Here is an 18,040-nt window from a genome sequence, read left to right as displayed (position 1 = left end):
CCGGGTGTAGGTCTGCTCAGCTCTCCTACACAAGACGCTGCAGGATACGTCCAATACCTATGTGGAATACACAGTTGCAAAATAACGCACAGAAATAAAACAAACAATTGAATTAATGTTGCCTGTTAATAATATAGGCATTAATGACAAAATAGTCAAAAACAACAAAATATATATATATATATTTTCTCATGAAATACATTTATTAGGATGATCTTAATGTCTTCTGAACATAAAATAATTTTTTGCAGTTGCTCCTGATTGCAAACACATGTTATAGCATGCATACAAGACTGTCATCACTACTGATCAGAACTTAGACTAGCCCTGTAGCTGGAGCAAGAGATACGGCAAAAAAACAAGTAACTATGCGATGCCCAAAGCTTGAATCGGAAGCTGCTGAGTGCACTCGAGTTTGGCACGCCCTTACTGTACATTGACTATGGGCGAACGCCTCTTCCCCCCCCTGTTCACTCCCAGAATTCGTAACCTGTAGTAAGTGTCCTTTTCGTACGTAGATGCAGTGAACATTGCTGCTCCCACTGGGCATGAGCGATTTGTCGTACGATACTCACAAAATCGGCAGATACGGCCAAGTGTGTCTAAGTTACTTTTAAATTCTCTGAATATGTCTTTGTTTGCCTTTTAAAGGACTAAAAAGTGACACAAATATACAATTAATTGCTAATTTTTTTAAATTAATGTAACAATTCATGTTATAGGATAGGGAAGGAAATATCTTTTAGCTAGAGTATCTTTAAAGTTTGGTATAAATGCACCTATTTAAGAGATTATACTGCCCGAGGCCCCCTCCTTGTTCCGTGTGCCAACATTGTGAAAATGATGACTATTCACATTCCCAAATCTAAATGAAGATTTGCACACATGGGTGTAGGATGCCGGGGAATTTGACATTTTGAAGTTATAAAAATGTCTCAGCGGTAATCCCTGAAATGTATCTCACAGCCAGCACTCTGCAACAGCCCGAGGAGATAGATATTGAATAGATAGATATGAGAAATAAATGAGATGGATGGACGGTAGGATGGATGGGGGGGGATTGATGGATGGATAGATATTGACAAAATATTTTCATTTTTATTTTACAGAAATGGTACAAATATGACTGGGATAAAAGCAAAGCAAAGAAGTTTGACATTAAAATTGATGCTATTCCATTGGTGGCAGCAAAAGCAAACAGAAAGAAAGCAAGCGATGTAAGTAACATCACCACTTGGGGGGTGATTGCATTTTGGAAGTTTTCTGTTTTTGCATTCAATAAATGTTGACATGAAATTTCGCAATACAATGTGAAACTGCATTAGAAAAGAAAGTAATGCATGCATCAAATACAGCGAGACTTGCACAGCAAACACACAGCTTAGTCTTGTCTATATAGTCTGGCACAGAAGTATTGCATTGGATGCAACTATATTGTACATGTAATGTAATTGCACCCCTATAAAGTGGATTGGCTGTGCAAGCACACTATTTTTGAATCTCTAGTGCACAGGACATTCTGACATTTGTTGACGACTAGAATCCTTATGTAACGTGGTTCCTATGTCCGCAGGTGGAATACAAGAAAGATTATGAATTGAACAGAGGAAAGATGATCGGAGCTCTAAGTATCCAAGATGACCCCAAGATGTTACATTCTGTAAAAGTGGCCCATAACCAGAGTAATGTAAGTCTGTGGTCTGAATCAATTAGTTAGAATTCAGCGGTTCCCAAACTGTGGTCCGCGGCTCCCTGGGGTGCTGTGACGATCTCACAAGGGTGCAGTGCCTGGGTCGGTAGAAAGCTGGGTAAGCAAGGCGAGAGACTACTTGTTAATTATTTTGGCTTAGGGGGTGCCTTGAAAAAATTATGGAGACCCTAAGGATACCTCAAACTCAGAAAGAAGCTATTTTCAGGTTTCCTTAATTGTCTCTTCCGGGGTCCCAGAACAATGGCAGAATGACCCTTGTGTTGCTAGCTAAAAAAAAAACAGGTTTGAGAATCGCTGCTCTATGATATTGTAGTATTTCATACTGAGGAATGAGTCTGAGTTGGGGACGTTTTGCCTCTAGAGAACTAACTTCACCTCCCGGTGTAGATGGCTGAATATGATATGTCGAGTGTATTTGAAGCACTGGCATCATGTTCAAATATATTTTTTATGTGGGATGGAAGTCTATTTTGAAAGCCCTGTGTCTCTAAAATAGAACTACTCGCCTCTAAGAAGGAGACAAACCTTACTAGAAGGGAGGCAAATCCAAAAATACCAAGAAATGGAATGTTGAGCAATATAAAACAGAATTCTATGTTGCTGATGGTTGTGTTTTAAACCAAATTTAGAGCATTAATAAGTAAAGGTAGCTTTTTTCATGCACAGGATCACATGATCAGAATATTGAATAAGCATAATTTGGTTATCGTAAAAATGGAACTGTGTATAATTTTGTAATAAACTGATGTTGAGCTGACATAATAATGAATAGTACCAATTAATTTAATCCATAGGGAAGGTTTATATATATATATATATATATATATATATATATAAATAATAAATAATACATAATTGTATGGATAACTACATTGATAGCTCTACTAAATCCAAAATCCATCATTGCAGTGAGCCATTGACCTGGTATGGTTTTTCTTTTGTTTGTTTATTTTAGATTGAATACAAAAAGGACTATGAAAGGACAAAGACCAAATACTCTGCCCCCCTGGACATGGTACTAGTCACGCTGGCAAAGAAATCCCAAGATATCGCCAGCAATGTCAATTATAAGAACATTCTTCACAGTTACTTCTACCCCCCTGACAGTGTCAGCCTGTCATTGGCCAAGAAATCCTATAATATCCAGAGTGATGTAAGTGACTTCAGTCTGATACATTATTAGTTATTGACGATACTTGTTTATAATTAGTCTGCTGGATGGAAGGCTGCGATTCATTGCCAAGTATTTTATCTGTGCATTATTTATTCTTGTTTTATATATGACATTTTTCTTCTCTCTGTCTTCTAGATTGACTACAGGTCAGATTATAACAGCTGGGTAAAGGGCTGTGGATGGGTGCCGTATGGATCCATGGATGTTGAAAAAGCTAAAAAGGGTGCACAGATACTGAATGAGGTAATTACTGTGATTAACATCACCGCTAGGGACCTGGTAACCAACAGGGCACCTACCTTCTGACACAAGTGCTAAATGTCTCATTCTCCACACTCCAGCCTAGTCCATTCTGACAAGTAGCGTTACCCAATTACGTTTCTAGAACCAGTCTTTACCAGCTCAATCACATATCTAGTCCTATTCAGTAACACCCCTACAGTCAGTACTGAGCAGTCTATTCTCACATGCAGTCCTATCCAGTAACACCCGTATGGTCAGTCCTGATCTGTCCAATCTCACATGTAGTCATATCCAGTAATATCAGTACAGTCAGTCCTGATTAGTCCATTCTCACAGCAGTCTTATCAAGTAACGTCCATACAGTCAGTCCTGATCAGTCCATTCTCACAGCCAGTCCTATCCAGTAACATCTCTACAGCCAGTCCTGTTTAGTCCATTCTCACATGTAGTCATATCCAGTAACATCCCTACAGTCAGTCCTGTTTAGTCCATTCTCACATGTAGTCATATCCAGTAACATCCCTACAGTCAGTCCTGTTTAGTCCATTCTCACATGCATTCATATCCAGTAACATCCCTACAGTCAGTCTTGTTTAGTCCATTCTCACATGCAGTCATATCCAGTAACACCCGTATGGTCAGTCCTGATCTGTCCAATCTCACATGTAGTCATATCCAGTAATATCAGTACAGTCAGTCCTGATCAGCCAATTCTCACAGCCAATCCTATCCAGTGACATCTCTACAGTCAGTCCTGATCAGCCAATTCTCACAGCCAATCCTATCCAGTGACATCTCTACAGTCAGTCCTGATCAGTCCATTCTCCCAACTAGTCCTATCCAGTGACACCCCTATGGTCAGTCCTCATCAGTCCATTTTCACAGCCAGTCCTTTCTAAATTCTAAATACTAAATACTAAACACTAAATACAGTAGATCCATACACCAAATCCAGGGGCGCCCCACCTCTCCACCCCCCAAAAAAAAGAAAATAAAGCGGGAGCTGCTGCGCATCTGATTGGTTGCTATGGGCAACATCTCCATTTTTTTCAAACCCGCAGTTTGATAAATTTACCCCTAGATCACTCCATTCTCACAGCCAGTCACATGAACTTACAATAAATCCCTGCAGTTAGTTCTGGTCACTTCTTTTGCACAGACAGTCCTATCTAATAATGTCTCTATAGTCAATCACAATGAGATCATTTTTGAACACAGACCTGTCTCATAGCACCCCTACAGCCAGTCATTTCTAGTAACACCCCTACAACCAGTCATTCTAGTAACACCCCTACAGCCAGTCATTTCTAGTAACACCCCTACAGCCAGTCATTTCTAGTAACACCCCTCTAGCCAGTCCTATCTAGTAACACCCCTACAGCCAGTCATTTCTAGTAACACCCCTACAGCCAGTCATTCTAGTAACACCCCTCTAGCCAGTCATTCTAGTAACACCCCTACAGCCAGTCATTCTAGTAACACCCCTACAGCCAGTCATTCTAGTAACACCCCTCTAGCCAGTCATTCTAGTAACACCCCTATAGCCAGTCATTCTAGTAACACCCCTACAGCCAGTCATTTCTAGTAACACCCCTACAGCCAGTCATTCTAGTAACACCCCTACAGCCAGTCATTCTAGTAACACCCCTACAGCCAGTCATTCTAGTAACACCCCTCTAGCCAGTCATTCTAGTAACACCCCTACAGCCAGTCATTCTAGTAACACCCCTACAGCCAGTCCTATCTAGTAACACCCCTACAGCCAGTCATTCTAGTAACACCCCTACAGCCAGTCATTCTAGTAACACCCTTACAGCCAGTCATTTCTAGTAACACCCCTATAGCCATTCATTCTAGTAACACCCCTACAGCCAGTCCTATCTAGTAACACCCATACAGCCAGTCATTTCAAGTAACACCCCTACAGCCAGTCATTCTAGTAAGACCCCTACAGCCAGTCATTCTAGTAACACCCCTACAGACAGTCATTCTAGTAACACCCCTACAGCCAGTCCTATCTAGTAACACCCCTACAGCCAGTCATTCTAGTAACACCTCTACAGCCAGTCCTATCTAGTAACACCCATACAGCCAGTCATTTCAAGTAACACCCCTACAGCCAGTCATTCTAGTAACACCCCTACAGGACAACCCAGTTCAGTGCTCCAGTCATTTTAATCCTCTCTTACAATTAGCTGTATGTAGCCAACCCAATCTGTTCACACGGCCAACATTCTCCAGTGTATTCTTATTTTTATTTCACCAACTAAAAAAATCAGTCCACTCTTTGTTCTGCACATACCAGTTGGTTAACAGGCTTCTGACAAAAATAACTCTAATGGGTTTGTATGTGTAGGGAATATAGATTGTAAGCTTCACTGGACAGGGACAGATGTGAATGATGAAATGTTCTCTGTATTGCGCTGCGTATTATATGTGTGCTACATAAATAACTGTTAGCAAATATATAAAATATAATATATAAAATTTAATATTATATATAAAAAAATAATATAATATATATTTGTACAGCCACACTTAACCCAGACAGACCATCAGTTTCACTCATCCATACCACCAGAGACAGTCTTTCGGTTTTATTTTATCGGTTTTAATTTTTCTTGGTACTACCTAGTTCACGGTCTGGCCAAACCCTGTTTGTTGCACTATATAATCAAATAATCTCCTAGGCAGCCCTTTGTTACAGCCTGTTCCTGCTTCACTTCCTGCGTCCATTCTTACAGCTACTTGAAAACCGTTAGGAATTGATTATTCATGTTTGGTTGATACTGAACTTACATTTTATTCCTTTCCCAGAGAAAATATCGCCAACATCCCGACACTATTAAGTTCACTTCAATCGAAGATGATCCTGTTATGGTCCAAGCAAAAATCAACCAGAAGCAGAGGAGTGATGTACGTATATCCTTATAATTATGTACAATTTATATAAATCACAGGAAAAGCTGAAACTGCATCAATACAAAGATCCAGATAGTATGCATGCACTGTACACAATTATCCAACTGACACAACAAATGCTTTTTGTTTACAGATTCTTTATAAAGCAGAAGGTGAGAAGGTTATTCACAAATATTCACTACCTGCAGATATTCCAGAACACCTCCAAGCCAGAGTGAATGCTTATAACCTCAGTGATGTAAGTGCTTAATCTTTTATACTTGTTTAATTAAATATGCTATATTTCCAATTCTCCAATGTCTAAGGCAACTGTATCTTTTTCAGAATTGCTACAAACAAGGCTTGGAAGAATTAAAGGCCAAGGGATATCATCTAAAATCTGATGCCATATCCATCAAGGCTGCAAAAGCTGCCAGAAAGGCAGCCAGTGATGTAAGTACATTAACCATGGGCATGTGACATGTAAGACATATTTCAACAGTGATAACTGAAAATAAAGTCTAAGATAAAATGACACAGTTTAAAGAATTTTGACCAATTTAAAAACACCCTTTAGAAGAAAAAATAGTGGCTTTTTATAAAGTGAACTTCCTTCCACCAAGCTCAACTCTGCAGCCCTGTCTCACTGAGCCACAATGCGGAGGCTCAAATGGCGTAGCAAGCAGGTGTTGTGATTCTACAGGCATTCACTTGATCCCTCCCTCAGTTGGAGTGGTCAAAAGCCAACTCCAGTCTCGATGATACAGGCCAAAGAAGGAAGTTGTGAGTGTGGATGAAAACCAATATACAAAAGTGTGTGTTTATTTCTAGGGGGATATTTTTAAATAATTTGTACTAATGAAAATGCCCTAAACATTGCCACTAATCTTAGATTTTAGTTTCACATATGATTAATGGTTGTCCTTTAACGAAGTGTGCTAACTCAGTATATCTGCATTCATATGTCAGTATGCATTGGAAAAAAAATGACAGAACAAAAAACATTAAGCTCTACCAATCATTAATAGGTTGTAGAAGCTGAGTCATGTATTAAAAATGTCTTAATCTTTTTGTTACAGGTGCAATATAAGAAATCTTACGAGGAACAGAAAGGGAAACTTATTGGTTTCCGAAACCTTCAAGATGACCCCAAACTTGTCCACTACAGGAACGTGGCCAAAATACAGTCTGATCGGGAGTATAAGAAGGATTACGAGAAGACTAAGACCAAATACAACACCCCACTAGACATGGTCAATGTGGTGGTAGCCAAGAAGGCGCAGGACATTGCAAGTGGTATCCACTATAAACAGCCCCACCATCACTACACCTACCTTCCAGATGCCATGAGCGTCGAGCTGTCCAAAAAGATGATGGAAATACAGAGCGATGTGAGTCTATTAGACATCTAGTATGTCGAGTTTATACACATGCCCTTTTCGTAAGATGGTTTAGTTCACACAACTGCTTTTTTGTAGAACCTCTACAAGTCAGACTTGAACAGCTGGGTGAAAGGAACTGGATGGATCCCCATTGGGTCTCTTGACGTTGAGAAAGCCAAGAAGGCTGCGGCGGCTTTGGATGAGAAGAAATATCGCCAACATCCAGATACGATCAAGTTTACTAGTGTCGCCGACTCTCCAGTCATGGTCCAGGCTAAGACAAATGCCCTCCAACTCAGTGATGTGAGTAACTGGACTGTTTATTCAAAGTTATTGGCCATTCATTGTTACAGTTGATCCATAGGAGGTTGTGAGTGTTGGTGGATACAATTATAGACCAGCTTTTATTGCAATGAAGGAATTTATCGAGGAGCCACCTGGATTTACAACTGTCTTCATCTTCTATTTGTACCAACGACCACCCAAAGTCTTCATTAGATAAAAAATGTATGTAAGCATATTAAAAATAGCAATACACTTACCGTATTTCTTTGATTCTAAGACGCCATTGATTCTAAGACGCACTCTAAGAATGAATCCTATGAATAAATAAAACACTAAAATAATATATCTAGCGGTAAGAAATATTTTTACTATACCGCTAATAGAATGTCAATTTCAAATATGCTGATAGCCATAATGGAGTGAAAATAATTAGAGCTCAAATAGATTTTCAAGTGAATACGAACTACCCGGGAGGTAGCAAGTAACTCGCACACAAGATCTCCCCGATTTGATGATCCGTGTAGACTCACAGTTCTCCACTGGATTGCATGTTACAGGTGCGCATCATAATGAGTCCAAGGGGAGACAAGAAGAAAGTCACGAAAGTTCCTCCTATATTAGTTCTATATACAGATGGCAGCAGGTGTTTTAGTTTGAAACAAAGAGAGATCTTGATTAGTAGATGCCACTCACATTGCAGTAAGGGATTAAAATGAACACAAAAAAGCTCCACTATAATTAGATAACAGTGGCTCCACATTTGCAAAGAGTGCCACTGTAATCAGCAATGGAAAACACTGAGGGCGGGGTGGAGAGACAACTATCAAACTTCCGCCTGCTATTCTAAGACGCACCCCTGATCCTGAAACGCACCCGCGATTCTAAGACGCATCCGCGATTCTAAGACGCACCCCTGATCCTGAAACGCACCCGCAATTCTAAGACGCATCCGCGATTCTAACACGCACCCCGGTTTTAGAGATGTTTATATGGGGAAAAGGGTGTGTCTTAAAATCAAAGCAATACAGTATATACTATAGTTATATAAATTAGGATGCAAAATATTGCTGAACATATAGACATAGCAAACACTATGTCTAGCATGTCTAACAATATATCATATAAATATTTACATAAAACTATTTATAATAATAAGTATTATATATATATATACTGTGTCCCGATCCACAACTACTCTTTACCTGTCACAATAACATAGATCCTAAAGTTTACATTTTCTGTGCTCCATGTAATATCGGTTGTACTGGGAAATATGGTTTAATTGCTGAGATTCGTGTCTTAATTTAATTTTAATTTATAACTTATTTTCTAAAATTTTAGTTTTAATTTCTAATTAATAACTTAATTTTTAAACAAATGTAATGTAAAAACCAGCACAAACACTTATATTTATATACTAAAAATATATTATGTGTACATGGTAAATCACATGTTCTGTCAAATTGTTATGTGATTTGTTTTATTTTTTTGTTGTATTATTGTATGATTCTATTAAAGAATGATGTTAGGCTTGCATTTCTCATAATAATACCCTGCAGTTGTACGGCTGATAATGTACAGGTTCCATTATTCTCCAAAGTTGTACGATGATTAGATGATAACAATTTTAAACTGTTCCGCTTCTTGTTTTCCACAGAGACTGTACAAATCGTCAGGAGAGAAGAGTTTGCACAAATACCATTTAATGCCTGATGCCCCGCAGTTCATCCAGGCCAAGTATAATGCAGCTAACATTAGTGATGTAAGTCATTTATATCATGTTCTTTTTCTATCTATTAATTTTCTAAATAAATCTTTGGTTGCTTTTTGATGCTGCATCTTTCAAGAATATTGTGATATAATGATTGTATTATGATTGCACTGCGTACTTGCCAACTGTGGAGCTCACTCCTCGGACATTGTCATTCAGCCCTGCCCCCTGATATACAATACCAATTTCGGCCTATTGCACTATTAGCCCCACCCCCAACATCACCAATGAAACTGGCAGGATTCGGGAGACATTTGGGAGACATTCTGGGAGAGTAGGTAACGATGTTGTATTATATAATGTTCATGTTGTGATAGAGGCTTCAAATCCATGTAAATTACATTCATGGCCAACACACAAGACTTATATGTAGGGGCCTGCAGGACAAAAAACACATTGAGTCATTAAGGAAAGTAAGGCAAAAAAAGGAGTAAATGTTCTCTGGGACAAACCATGTTACAATTCAAGGGGTGCAAATTAGTTTATTGTTTTGCACATAAGAAAAATACTGGCTGTTTTTTCATGTAACACACAAATACTTAATATCTTTATTTTTATACTGACATTTAAAGTTGGTCTAGGACATGCCCTATCCCAGCTGTAAATCTGTCCCTACATTTTACATTAACCTCCCCCTCCAATGCAACATGGTTTTACCCAGGTGCAAAGTTACTACTTTTTGTGCTTTACTTTCCTTAATGACTCAGACCCATTATCTATGTTAGCCACATCCACTACATCACTAAATCTGCCGCCTACCATATCTTAGTTCTACCTCTTATATTCCAACCCACACCCATTTTGAAGCCCCACCTAAGTGAAGTTCTTATAGTTCTCACTAGTAAACCCACTCACTATTATAACCAATGGTACCTAATTTAAATGTATCAATAACATCTAATCCTGAATCTGGGTTATTAGGGAATTAATTCCTACTGTATAATGCAATATTTGCAGAACATTTGTTTCCATTTTTGTTGATAAATAGTTATCTTCTGTTTCAGAGTTACTACAAGCAAGACTGGCAGAAAACCATTGCTAAAGGACACCATGTTTTGGGAGATTCAATTCCTATTGTTGCTGCAAAAGCTTCAAGAAACATTGCCAGCGACGTAAGTCTCCAGGGTCTTAACGCTATTTCGCCTATGGTTAATAGTGTTTTGATAAACTGTAATTCAGTATAAGAGATAGTATAATGTGTTCATAGTAGATGTTATTGTACACTCTATTGTTTTGGGGTTTTTTTGCTTTAAAATGTCATTTGGAAAACTTTATTTCAAGATTACATGTGATCCCGTGCAATAGAGTCACAAAATTGTCCTGTGTTCCGTATGTTCACAACACGGATGCCAATGAGAATGAAGGAAGAATACATGAAGAATACACAACAATCAAATAGTAACTGAATAGCTGGCTCAGGGTCTTACGGAAAACTGTGTGCTCAGTGGCACAGTGACAGTCAACCCGAACGTCTATGGTCAGGGTGCTTGTAGTGAATCCATAGTGAGAAGACTGGCTGTAGATTAGACAAGTTTGTATTTTAGATCACAAACATACATTCATTAACAGAATGTACATGTAGGGCCTGATTCATAAAGGAACGCAAAGCAAACAAAATGTGCGGTTATTTAATCACATGTAAATCAAGTATACGCACGTCCGTAAGGAGCAGGTGTTACGATACATCTGGTGGTGAATACGGGTGTGGGTCCGCTCATTAATGACAACATTTAAAAAAAAAAAATAATTCCTTTTCCCTCCATGAAATATATTTTTTTAGGATGTTATGAATGTCTACTGTACATAAAATACATTTTTACAGTTGCTCCTAATTGCAAACACATGTTTTAGCATACATGCTAAGCCTGCTAACTAGACTAGACCTGTAGCTGGAGCAAGAGATACGGCTGAAAAACAAGTACCTTAGAGATACCCAGAGCTTAAATCAGATGCTGCTGCATGTGCTTGAGCTTGGCACGCCCATACTGTACATTGACTATGGACATACGCCCATTCTCCTCCTGAAAATGCAGCCTGTAGTAAGACTCTTTTGTGCTTGAACATGAATTAAAACTTGCTGCATTCTGTGGCACATTATATGCAACGTATCGCCATTTACTTCCCTTAATGAATCAGACCCGTAGTGTGTGTGCATAATAACTTGATGGCTGCTTCATACGTAATAACTGAACAACTTTGACTCTAGATACTTGTTATTTTAGTACAAATACAAACAAGCTTATGAGAAAGCCAGGGGAAAGCACATTGGTTTTAGAAGCCTCCAGGACGATCCAAAGCTTGTCCACTTTATGGCCGTGGCCAAGATGCAGTCAGAGCGTGAGTACAAGAAGAACTATGAATTCACCAAGACCAAGTATCACACTCCGCTAGATATGGTCAGCATTACAGCTGCCAAGAAGTCCCAGGAGGTGGCCACCAATGTCAATTACAAACAGCCCCTCCATCACTACACCTACTTACCAGACGCAATGAGCGTGGGCTTGTCGAGGAACATGATGCAAATTCAGAGTGATGTGAGTATGGCCTTCAAGAAGCTCTCAGCACCTTCTCTAGGTTCCCTTAGGGGGACCACCTGGTGAATCCGTCTTTTTGGTTTCAGAATGTGTATAAAGAAGATTACAACAGCTGGTTCAAAGGAATTGGATGGTCTCCATTGGGCTCTTTGGATGTGGAAAAAGCCAAGAAAGCCGGCGAAGCGATAAGTGAGAAGAATTACCGTCAACACCCCGACACTCTCAAGTTCACCAGTATTCCAGATTCTATGGATATCGCTCTGGCTCAGTACAACACCAAACAAAGGAGTGATGTAAGTGTCTCAAGCTAATAACTGTATCTACTAATATATAATAGAATATGACTAATATCTGCTAATATATAATAAATATTTTGAATAATTTTTTTATTAGTCGTTGTTACTGACAGTTTCTTTGACAGTATGTTAAACTTGAGTTGTACCCATAACATGAACTGTGCTGACATTTTATTTAAGAAGAGTCATTTTTTTCATCTCCTTCCTTAGATAACATACAAAGCAGCTGGCGAAAAATTAAAACACAAGTATACTCTGAACTCAGATGATCCTAATTTTATTCAAGCCAAAGTCAACGCTCTTAATATAAGTGATGTGAGTATGATCTATGTATGGATGTGCTTCGTTAGTGCCAATGGTAGTAAGTTGGCTATAGAAAAAAAATCAATCAATAAATCAATAAAAGGGCCAATAAAATAATTTAATATACACATATGTGGGAGCTTACAATAAGTGCAAAGGACAAATAAGGAAAAATGACTGTGTCAAAACAACTTTCAATGTAAAGAAGTAAGTTGAGAAATAAAGTTGAAATGGAAAGAATCAGTACTTTACTTGAAAGTGCTGGACAGTTTAGTAAATGCTTAGCGGCAGAATTTCAACTTTGTTTTAAACAGCGACAGTGAAAATTCTTCATGTAGAATGAGAAGCGTAGAGTTCCAGAGGTAAGGATGTGTAAAAGTGAAAGGTTCAACATAATAGTGGGATAGTGGGCAGTGGGTGGGTTTGGCACGACCATGCTGTATGAAGAAGTAGCTGAGTCTATGGGGTAAATTTATCAAGCTGCGAGTTTCCAGCGACTTTGAATAGTGGTGATGTTGCCTATAGCAACCAATCAGATTCTAGTTATCATTTTTTTAGTACATTCGACAAAACGATAGCTAGAATCTGATTGGTTGCTATAGGCAACATCTCCACTTTTCAAACTCGCAGTTTGATAAATTTACCCCTATAGCTTTAAAAGTGAGGAAAAAAACCTTACATAGGTTAATGATCTAAATAAGATTTAAATTTTCTTCTGTATTGTCTACCTCTCTATCCTGAAGATATGGCATATCTCAGTATAGGATGAAGATTTACTATTTTTAAAACTTTAGTTTAAATTTAAAAGTTAACAGGGAAGCAAGAATGAGAGAAGGTTGCAGTAGTCCAAGCTGGATTAGATGAGAGCAGGCATGAGATATGTAGTTGTAGCTTGCAAAAAAAAAATAGGTTGGTTTTTAGCAATAGCCTGAGGAAAGAAATGTCCGTCAGTTTTTATGCTTTAATATGATTAGAAAAGGAAAGAATTGTGTAGATTCTGCAGGGAATATAACAGTTACAACTATTATTTAGATCACACATGCCAAGGGTTGGAGGGGGGCGTGGTGACATCATCGCGTCACCATAGCCCCGCTCCCACTATAAAATGCTGAAATTCACGGGGGGCGGAGATTAATGACGCAATTAAGCCTCGTTCCCTCCATTCAATGCCGTGAATTTCAGCAAATGCGGGAGCTTTGCCTACTCTTCCCGGAATTCCGTCTTTAGTAGTCAAATCAAGCTACTTAAGGTGTTAAAAAGGTTCTTGTCATGCATTTGGGCCATAGCCCAGGCCTCCTCAGGGGAAGAGCGTTACTTCCCGACGTAAGCGCCCTTTTTTAACGTGGTTTTGTCCACATGTCACCACCTCATCATTCTTCTCCATCACCTCATCCTTCATTTTCATCGCCACATCTATCCAGATGTCTATCCAGACACAGGGATCTCTCTCAGCGATCCTGAGTATCACACTCCTCTCACTCTATCACCCCCGGCAACCACCAACCACTCCCAACTGTCACCCCCGGCAACCACCAACCACTCCCAACTGTCACTTCTCCTTCAAGAAATATATATATATATTTTTTAAATCTTTATAAACACTTTTAACAATTAACAAATTAAATGAACAAATTAAAAACATCTTAGTATACCAAATTTCAGCCCTTTCTGAATTTATTTTCCCACACACACTAAGAATTTAGTAGGTCGGTGTATAACTCCGCCCAGCAGGTGGCGCTGCAGCTTGGTTTTATTTTTTCCACACACACACACAGACAGACAGACTAACACACGCCACTAAGCATTTATATTATAAATTATGTTTTAAACCTAAAGACAGAGTGAGACCATTATAATGTATTAACTTTTCTTTTCCCCCTATGTGTAGTCTTACTATAAAACTGATTGGATTAAGCATCTCGCTAAAGGTTATGATCTCAAACCAGATGCAATTTCTGTTATCGCTGCTAAGAAGTCAAGAAACATTGCAAGTGATGTGAGTATAATATCATTGCTTTCATATTGCACAATAACTGATTGATCTGTTGCATTAATTGCCTGTAGATGAAAAATCAACCAACTGCTGTTATTAATGGGGCACAGCCTTAATGTAACCTTTCTTTTAGTAGACCGTTGTTGTTGTTGTTGCATTGTTTTAGCTGTTTAACTGTGTTGAGTAGACTAATATATTGTATCACTGTCAAGACCACTATCAAGATCGGTAATATGGCAGTGGATAAATTTATATTAAGATAGAACAGAGCAATTGTACAGTATGCACTGTCCAATCTTTGTGTACTGTAAACCGTACATTAAAGACATTAATTATGGTGTCCACATATTTCCAAAACTTGCCCTCTGGGTATACTGTAACAAGTTTATAGTTAGACACTTCTGGTCACTGGTCAATTTAAAATGTTTATTAAATGATCATTTCTAAGGTTCTAGAACTTGAATAGAAATTCAAAGCTTAATTTGTAAGTAAAAAATGTCCATACATTCTTGTTAGGTACAAAACCATATTAACTATGTCCACTTTCATTGTAATTACACTGAGATACTCTATGTGAATGTGTAAGTTATATTTAATCTTGTATTTGTTTTTTAATACTTTTTTAATAATATTAATGCATTGTCATGCTCTTCATCCTTGACGCTTTAGTACAAATATAAGCAAGCCTATGAAAAAGCCAGAGGTCACCACGTGGGATTCCGTAGCCTTCAAGATGATCCCAAATTGGTCCATTATATGCACGTTGCCAAAATCCAGTCGGATAGAGAGTACAGGAAGGACTATGAGAAGAGCAAGACCAAGTATCACACTCCTCTGGACATGTTTAGTGTCACGGCAGCTAAGAAAGCTCAAGAAATCTCCTCCAACGTCAACTACAAACATCTGATCCACAGCTACGCTCTCATGCCTGATGCCATGAACCTACGGCTGTCCAGAAACATGATGGATATCCAGAGTGATGTACGGAAATGTTACATGGCAATCTTCTTACTTTACCATATCATTCAGGATAATAAGTATTTGGAAGGAATTTTCGGCGTCACCAGTCTGTGATCCTACAATGGTGCAAATTAGGACGGTTTTCACAGGCAGTATAATTAATGGGAAAGCAACTTTCTGGGCATTCAATTTAAAAACATGTATTATAATTATTGTTTATTTGAATAGTGGCTTCCAGACAATACTGCATCATTCACACCAACCCTTAATATTTTCTTGCTGCCATTAAGTGATTAAATGATTGGTTCCTCTGTTTATGGCGAACCTTACACACGTTATTTGTATATACATTTATTTTATCTTTTTTTATTATTGTAGATGTCCCACAGAATGATTGGCCCTTAGGGCCAGAAGTTTGTTGTCCTCCTCGCCCCCCCCCCCCCCCACCCCCCTTCCTCTTAACATTTCATAGCAGCAATGACTTTATGGGTGCAACTGTTGAGCAATATTTCTTCATGGTAACTTTGTCTTATATTACATCATAGAACAATTACAAGGCAGATTTTAATAACTGGCTGAAAGGAGTCGGTTGGGTTCCAATTGGTTCCCTGGATGTTGAGAAAGCAAGGAAGGCCAAAGACATCCTCAGCGAAAAGAAGTACAGACAAAATCCGGATCAATGGAAGTTCTCCATTCCAAACGACGCAATGGATCAAGTTCTTGCAAAAGCAAATGCTGTGACCATGAATAAGGTATAGATGATTGTCAAACTTCTTTACAAATGTTTGTTTATGGGATTTATTCAAATTTAGTTTCTTTACTTACTTTCTATTACCATACAATATAACAAAGTTATCTGTTGTCATTTTCAGAGACTTTATACAGATGCCTGGAATAAAGACAAAGTCAAAATCCACGTCATGCCGGACACTCCAGAAATTATCTTGTCTAAGGCTAACCAGATAACCATGAGCGATGTAAGTTACACGCCAATAATAACTATATCTTCTGATGAATCTATCTATGTAAAAAAAATATACATTTGACTCCAGTTCTTGATTAGGACATTTAGAGCCCCGAAATTTATACATTCACCTGTTTGGTATCAGTCAGCCCTCCAACGTGCATGTTCAACAGGGCCGCTATGCCTAAAAATAAATGTCCTTGGATATAAGAACTGCTAATAACATTGACAAATATCTATCTAAAAGTTCCCAAATCTTGACAGAGCTGGAGATGTTTTTATTCCCCGTATATTTGCGTTGCAGTAGAGTACAAGGCATCGTTGTCTATTGTCAGTACTTTGCAAGCATTGGCGAAAAGTGTCCCATTGTCTTTGTTGTCAATGGGGTTATTGAGAGGATATCTAGGGAGATGTCTCCGTCTATAGCCATAACTTTATCTCAAATATCTTCAGTTCTGACAAGCTCACATTAATGTTTAGATGTGTGAGAGTTACTAGTATCTGTATGAGCCAATTTAAACTTTAGTTTCGGTTAGACATGTAAAGGTCCCCATTCGAGCATGGGGCCCATCGTTATTACACAGTACGGTAGGATGGCACAGTATGTTTTAGACATTTTAAAGCAGACAGGCCTCATAGAGGTTGCATTGCCTGCACTTCCGATAGCTACGCCCCACAACTTTTGCATTTCGGTGCATTCGTACCATGCTATATATTCTTTATGTTATGCTATAAGTCCATCTTTCTGTTACTTTCAGAAACTGTACAGACAAGCCTGGGAGGATGGCAAGAAGAAGGGATACGACTTAAAACCAGATGCTATATCTATAAAAGCAGCGAGAGCTTCAAGAGATATTGCCAGTGATGTAAGTATTTCCGAAACCTTTATCCAGAAAATAATAAATAAATAATACAGTTCCCAATATAGCTTCCCAAGCTACACAACATAAAAACAAATGCATAAAACTTGGTGTGCCTACAATGCCTCGGGCAAAAGGTTGGGGAGAAATAAAATGTAGTGTCCACCACATTTGCCAAACTTTAGTCTGTTGTATTGTTTACTATCCTTCTGTAACGATTCTGGTGGTGTTATCTGAAGCCCAATAGCCGAGAAGATATCCAGCGAGTAGTCAGACGTTTTCCGGGTCGGTACACAAGAGGGTAGTCAGACGTTGCCGAGTCAGTACACAAGAGGGTAGTCAGACATTTGCCGGGTCGGTACACCAGCGGGTAGTCAGACGTTGCAGAGTCAGTACACAAGAGGGTAGTCAGACGTTTGCCAGGTCGGTACACCAGCGGGTAGTCAGACGTTGCCGAGTCAGTACACAAGAGGGTAGTCAGACGTTTGCCAGGTCGGTACACCAGCGGGTAGTCAGACGTTGCTGAGTCAGTACACAAGAGGGTAGTCAGACGTTTGCCGGGTCGGTACACCAGCAGGTAGTCACAGATGCAAGGTAGAGTAGCAAGTAGCAGGAGCTGAGCAGGCAGAATACTCAAGCACATGTCTGAACCAGGAAGTGCCA

General features: G+C 38.9%; 1 protein-coding gene across 21 annotated transcripts in view; it reads left to right on the top strand.

The window, feature by feature from the left end:
• Window positions 1–18,040, top strand: part of NEB (nebulin) — a 163,446-nt gene that overhangs the window by 35,568 nt on the left and 109,838 nt on the right. For all 21 annotated transcript variants that reach the window (XM_075180874.1, XM_075180876.1, XM_075180862.1 and 18 more), the window contains 19 exons: window positions 1,110–1,217; window positions 1,574–1,687; window positions 2,667–2,864; window positions 3,021–3,128; window positions 5,946–6,044; window positions 6,184–6,288; window positions 6,375–6,482; window positions 7,109–7,420; window positions 7,508–7,714; window positions 9,354–9,458; window positions 10,472–10,579; window positions 11,690–12,001; window positions 12,088–12,294; window positions 12,508–12,612; window positions 14,489–14,596; window positions 15,263–15,574; window positions 16,099–16,305; window positions 16,426–16,530; window positions 17,276–17,383. In XM_075180874.1, coding sequence (XP_075036975.1) covers window positions 1,110–1,217; window positions 1,574–1,687; window positions 2,667–2,864; window positions 3,021–3,128; window positions 5,946–6,044; window positions 6,184–6,288; window positions 6,375–6,482; window positions 7,109–7,420; window positions 7,508–7,714; window positions 9,354–9,458; window positions 10,472–10,579; window positions 11,690–12,001; window positions 12,088–12,294; window positions 12,508–12,612; window positions 14,489–14,596; window positions 15,263–15,574; window positions 16,099–16,305; window positions 16,426–16,530; window positions 17,276–17,383 — 3,036 coding nt within the window. The remainder of the gene's footprint in view (window positions 1–1,109; window positions 1,218–1,573; window positions 1,688–2,666; window positions 2,865–3,020; window positions 3,129–5,945; window positions 6,045–6,183; window positions 6,289–6,374; window positions 6,483–7,108; window positions 7,421–7,507; window positions 7,715–9,353; window positions 9,459–10,471; window positions 10,580–11,689; window positions 12,002–12,087; window positions 12,295–12,507; window positions 12,613–14,488; window positions 14,597–15,262; window positions 15,575–16,098; window positions 16,306–16,425; window positions 16,531–17,275; window positions 17,384–18,040) is intronic.

Source organism: Mixophyes fleayi, chromosome 7 (genome assembly GCF_038048845.1).
Source record: "Mixophyes fleayi isolate aMixFle1 chromosome 7, aMixFle1.hap1, whole genome shotgun sequence".
Classification (NCBI taxonomy): domain Eukaryota; kingdom Metazoa; phylum Chordata; class Amphibia; order Anura; family Limnodynastidae; genus Mixophyes; species Mixophyes fleayi.
This window is presented reverse-complemented; position numbering and strand designations above follow the sequence as displayed.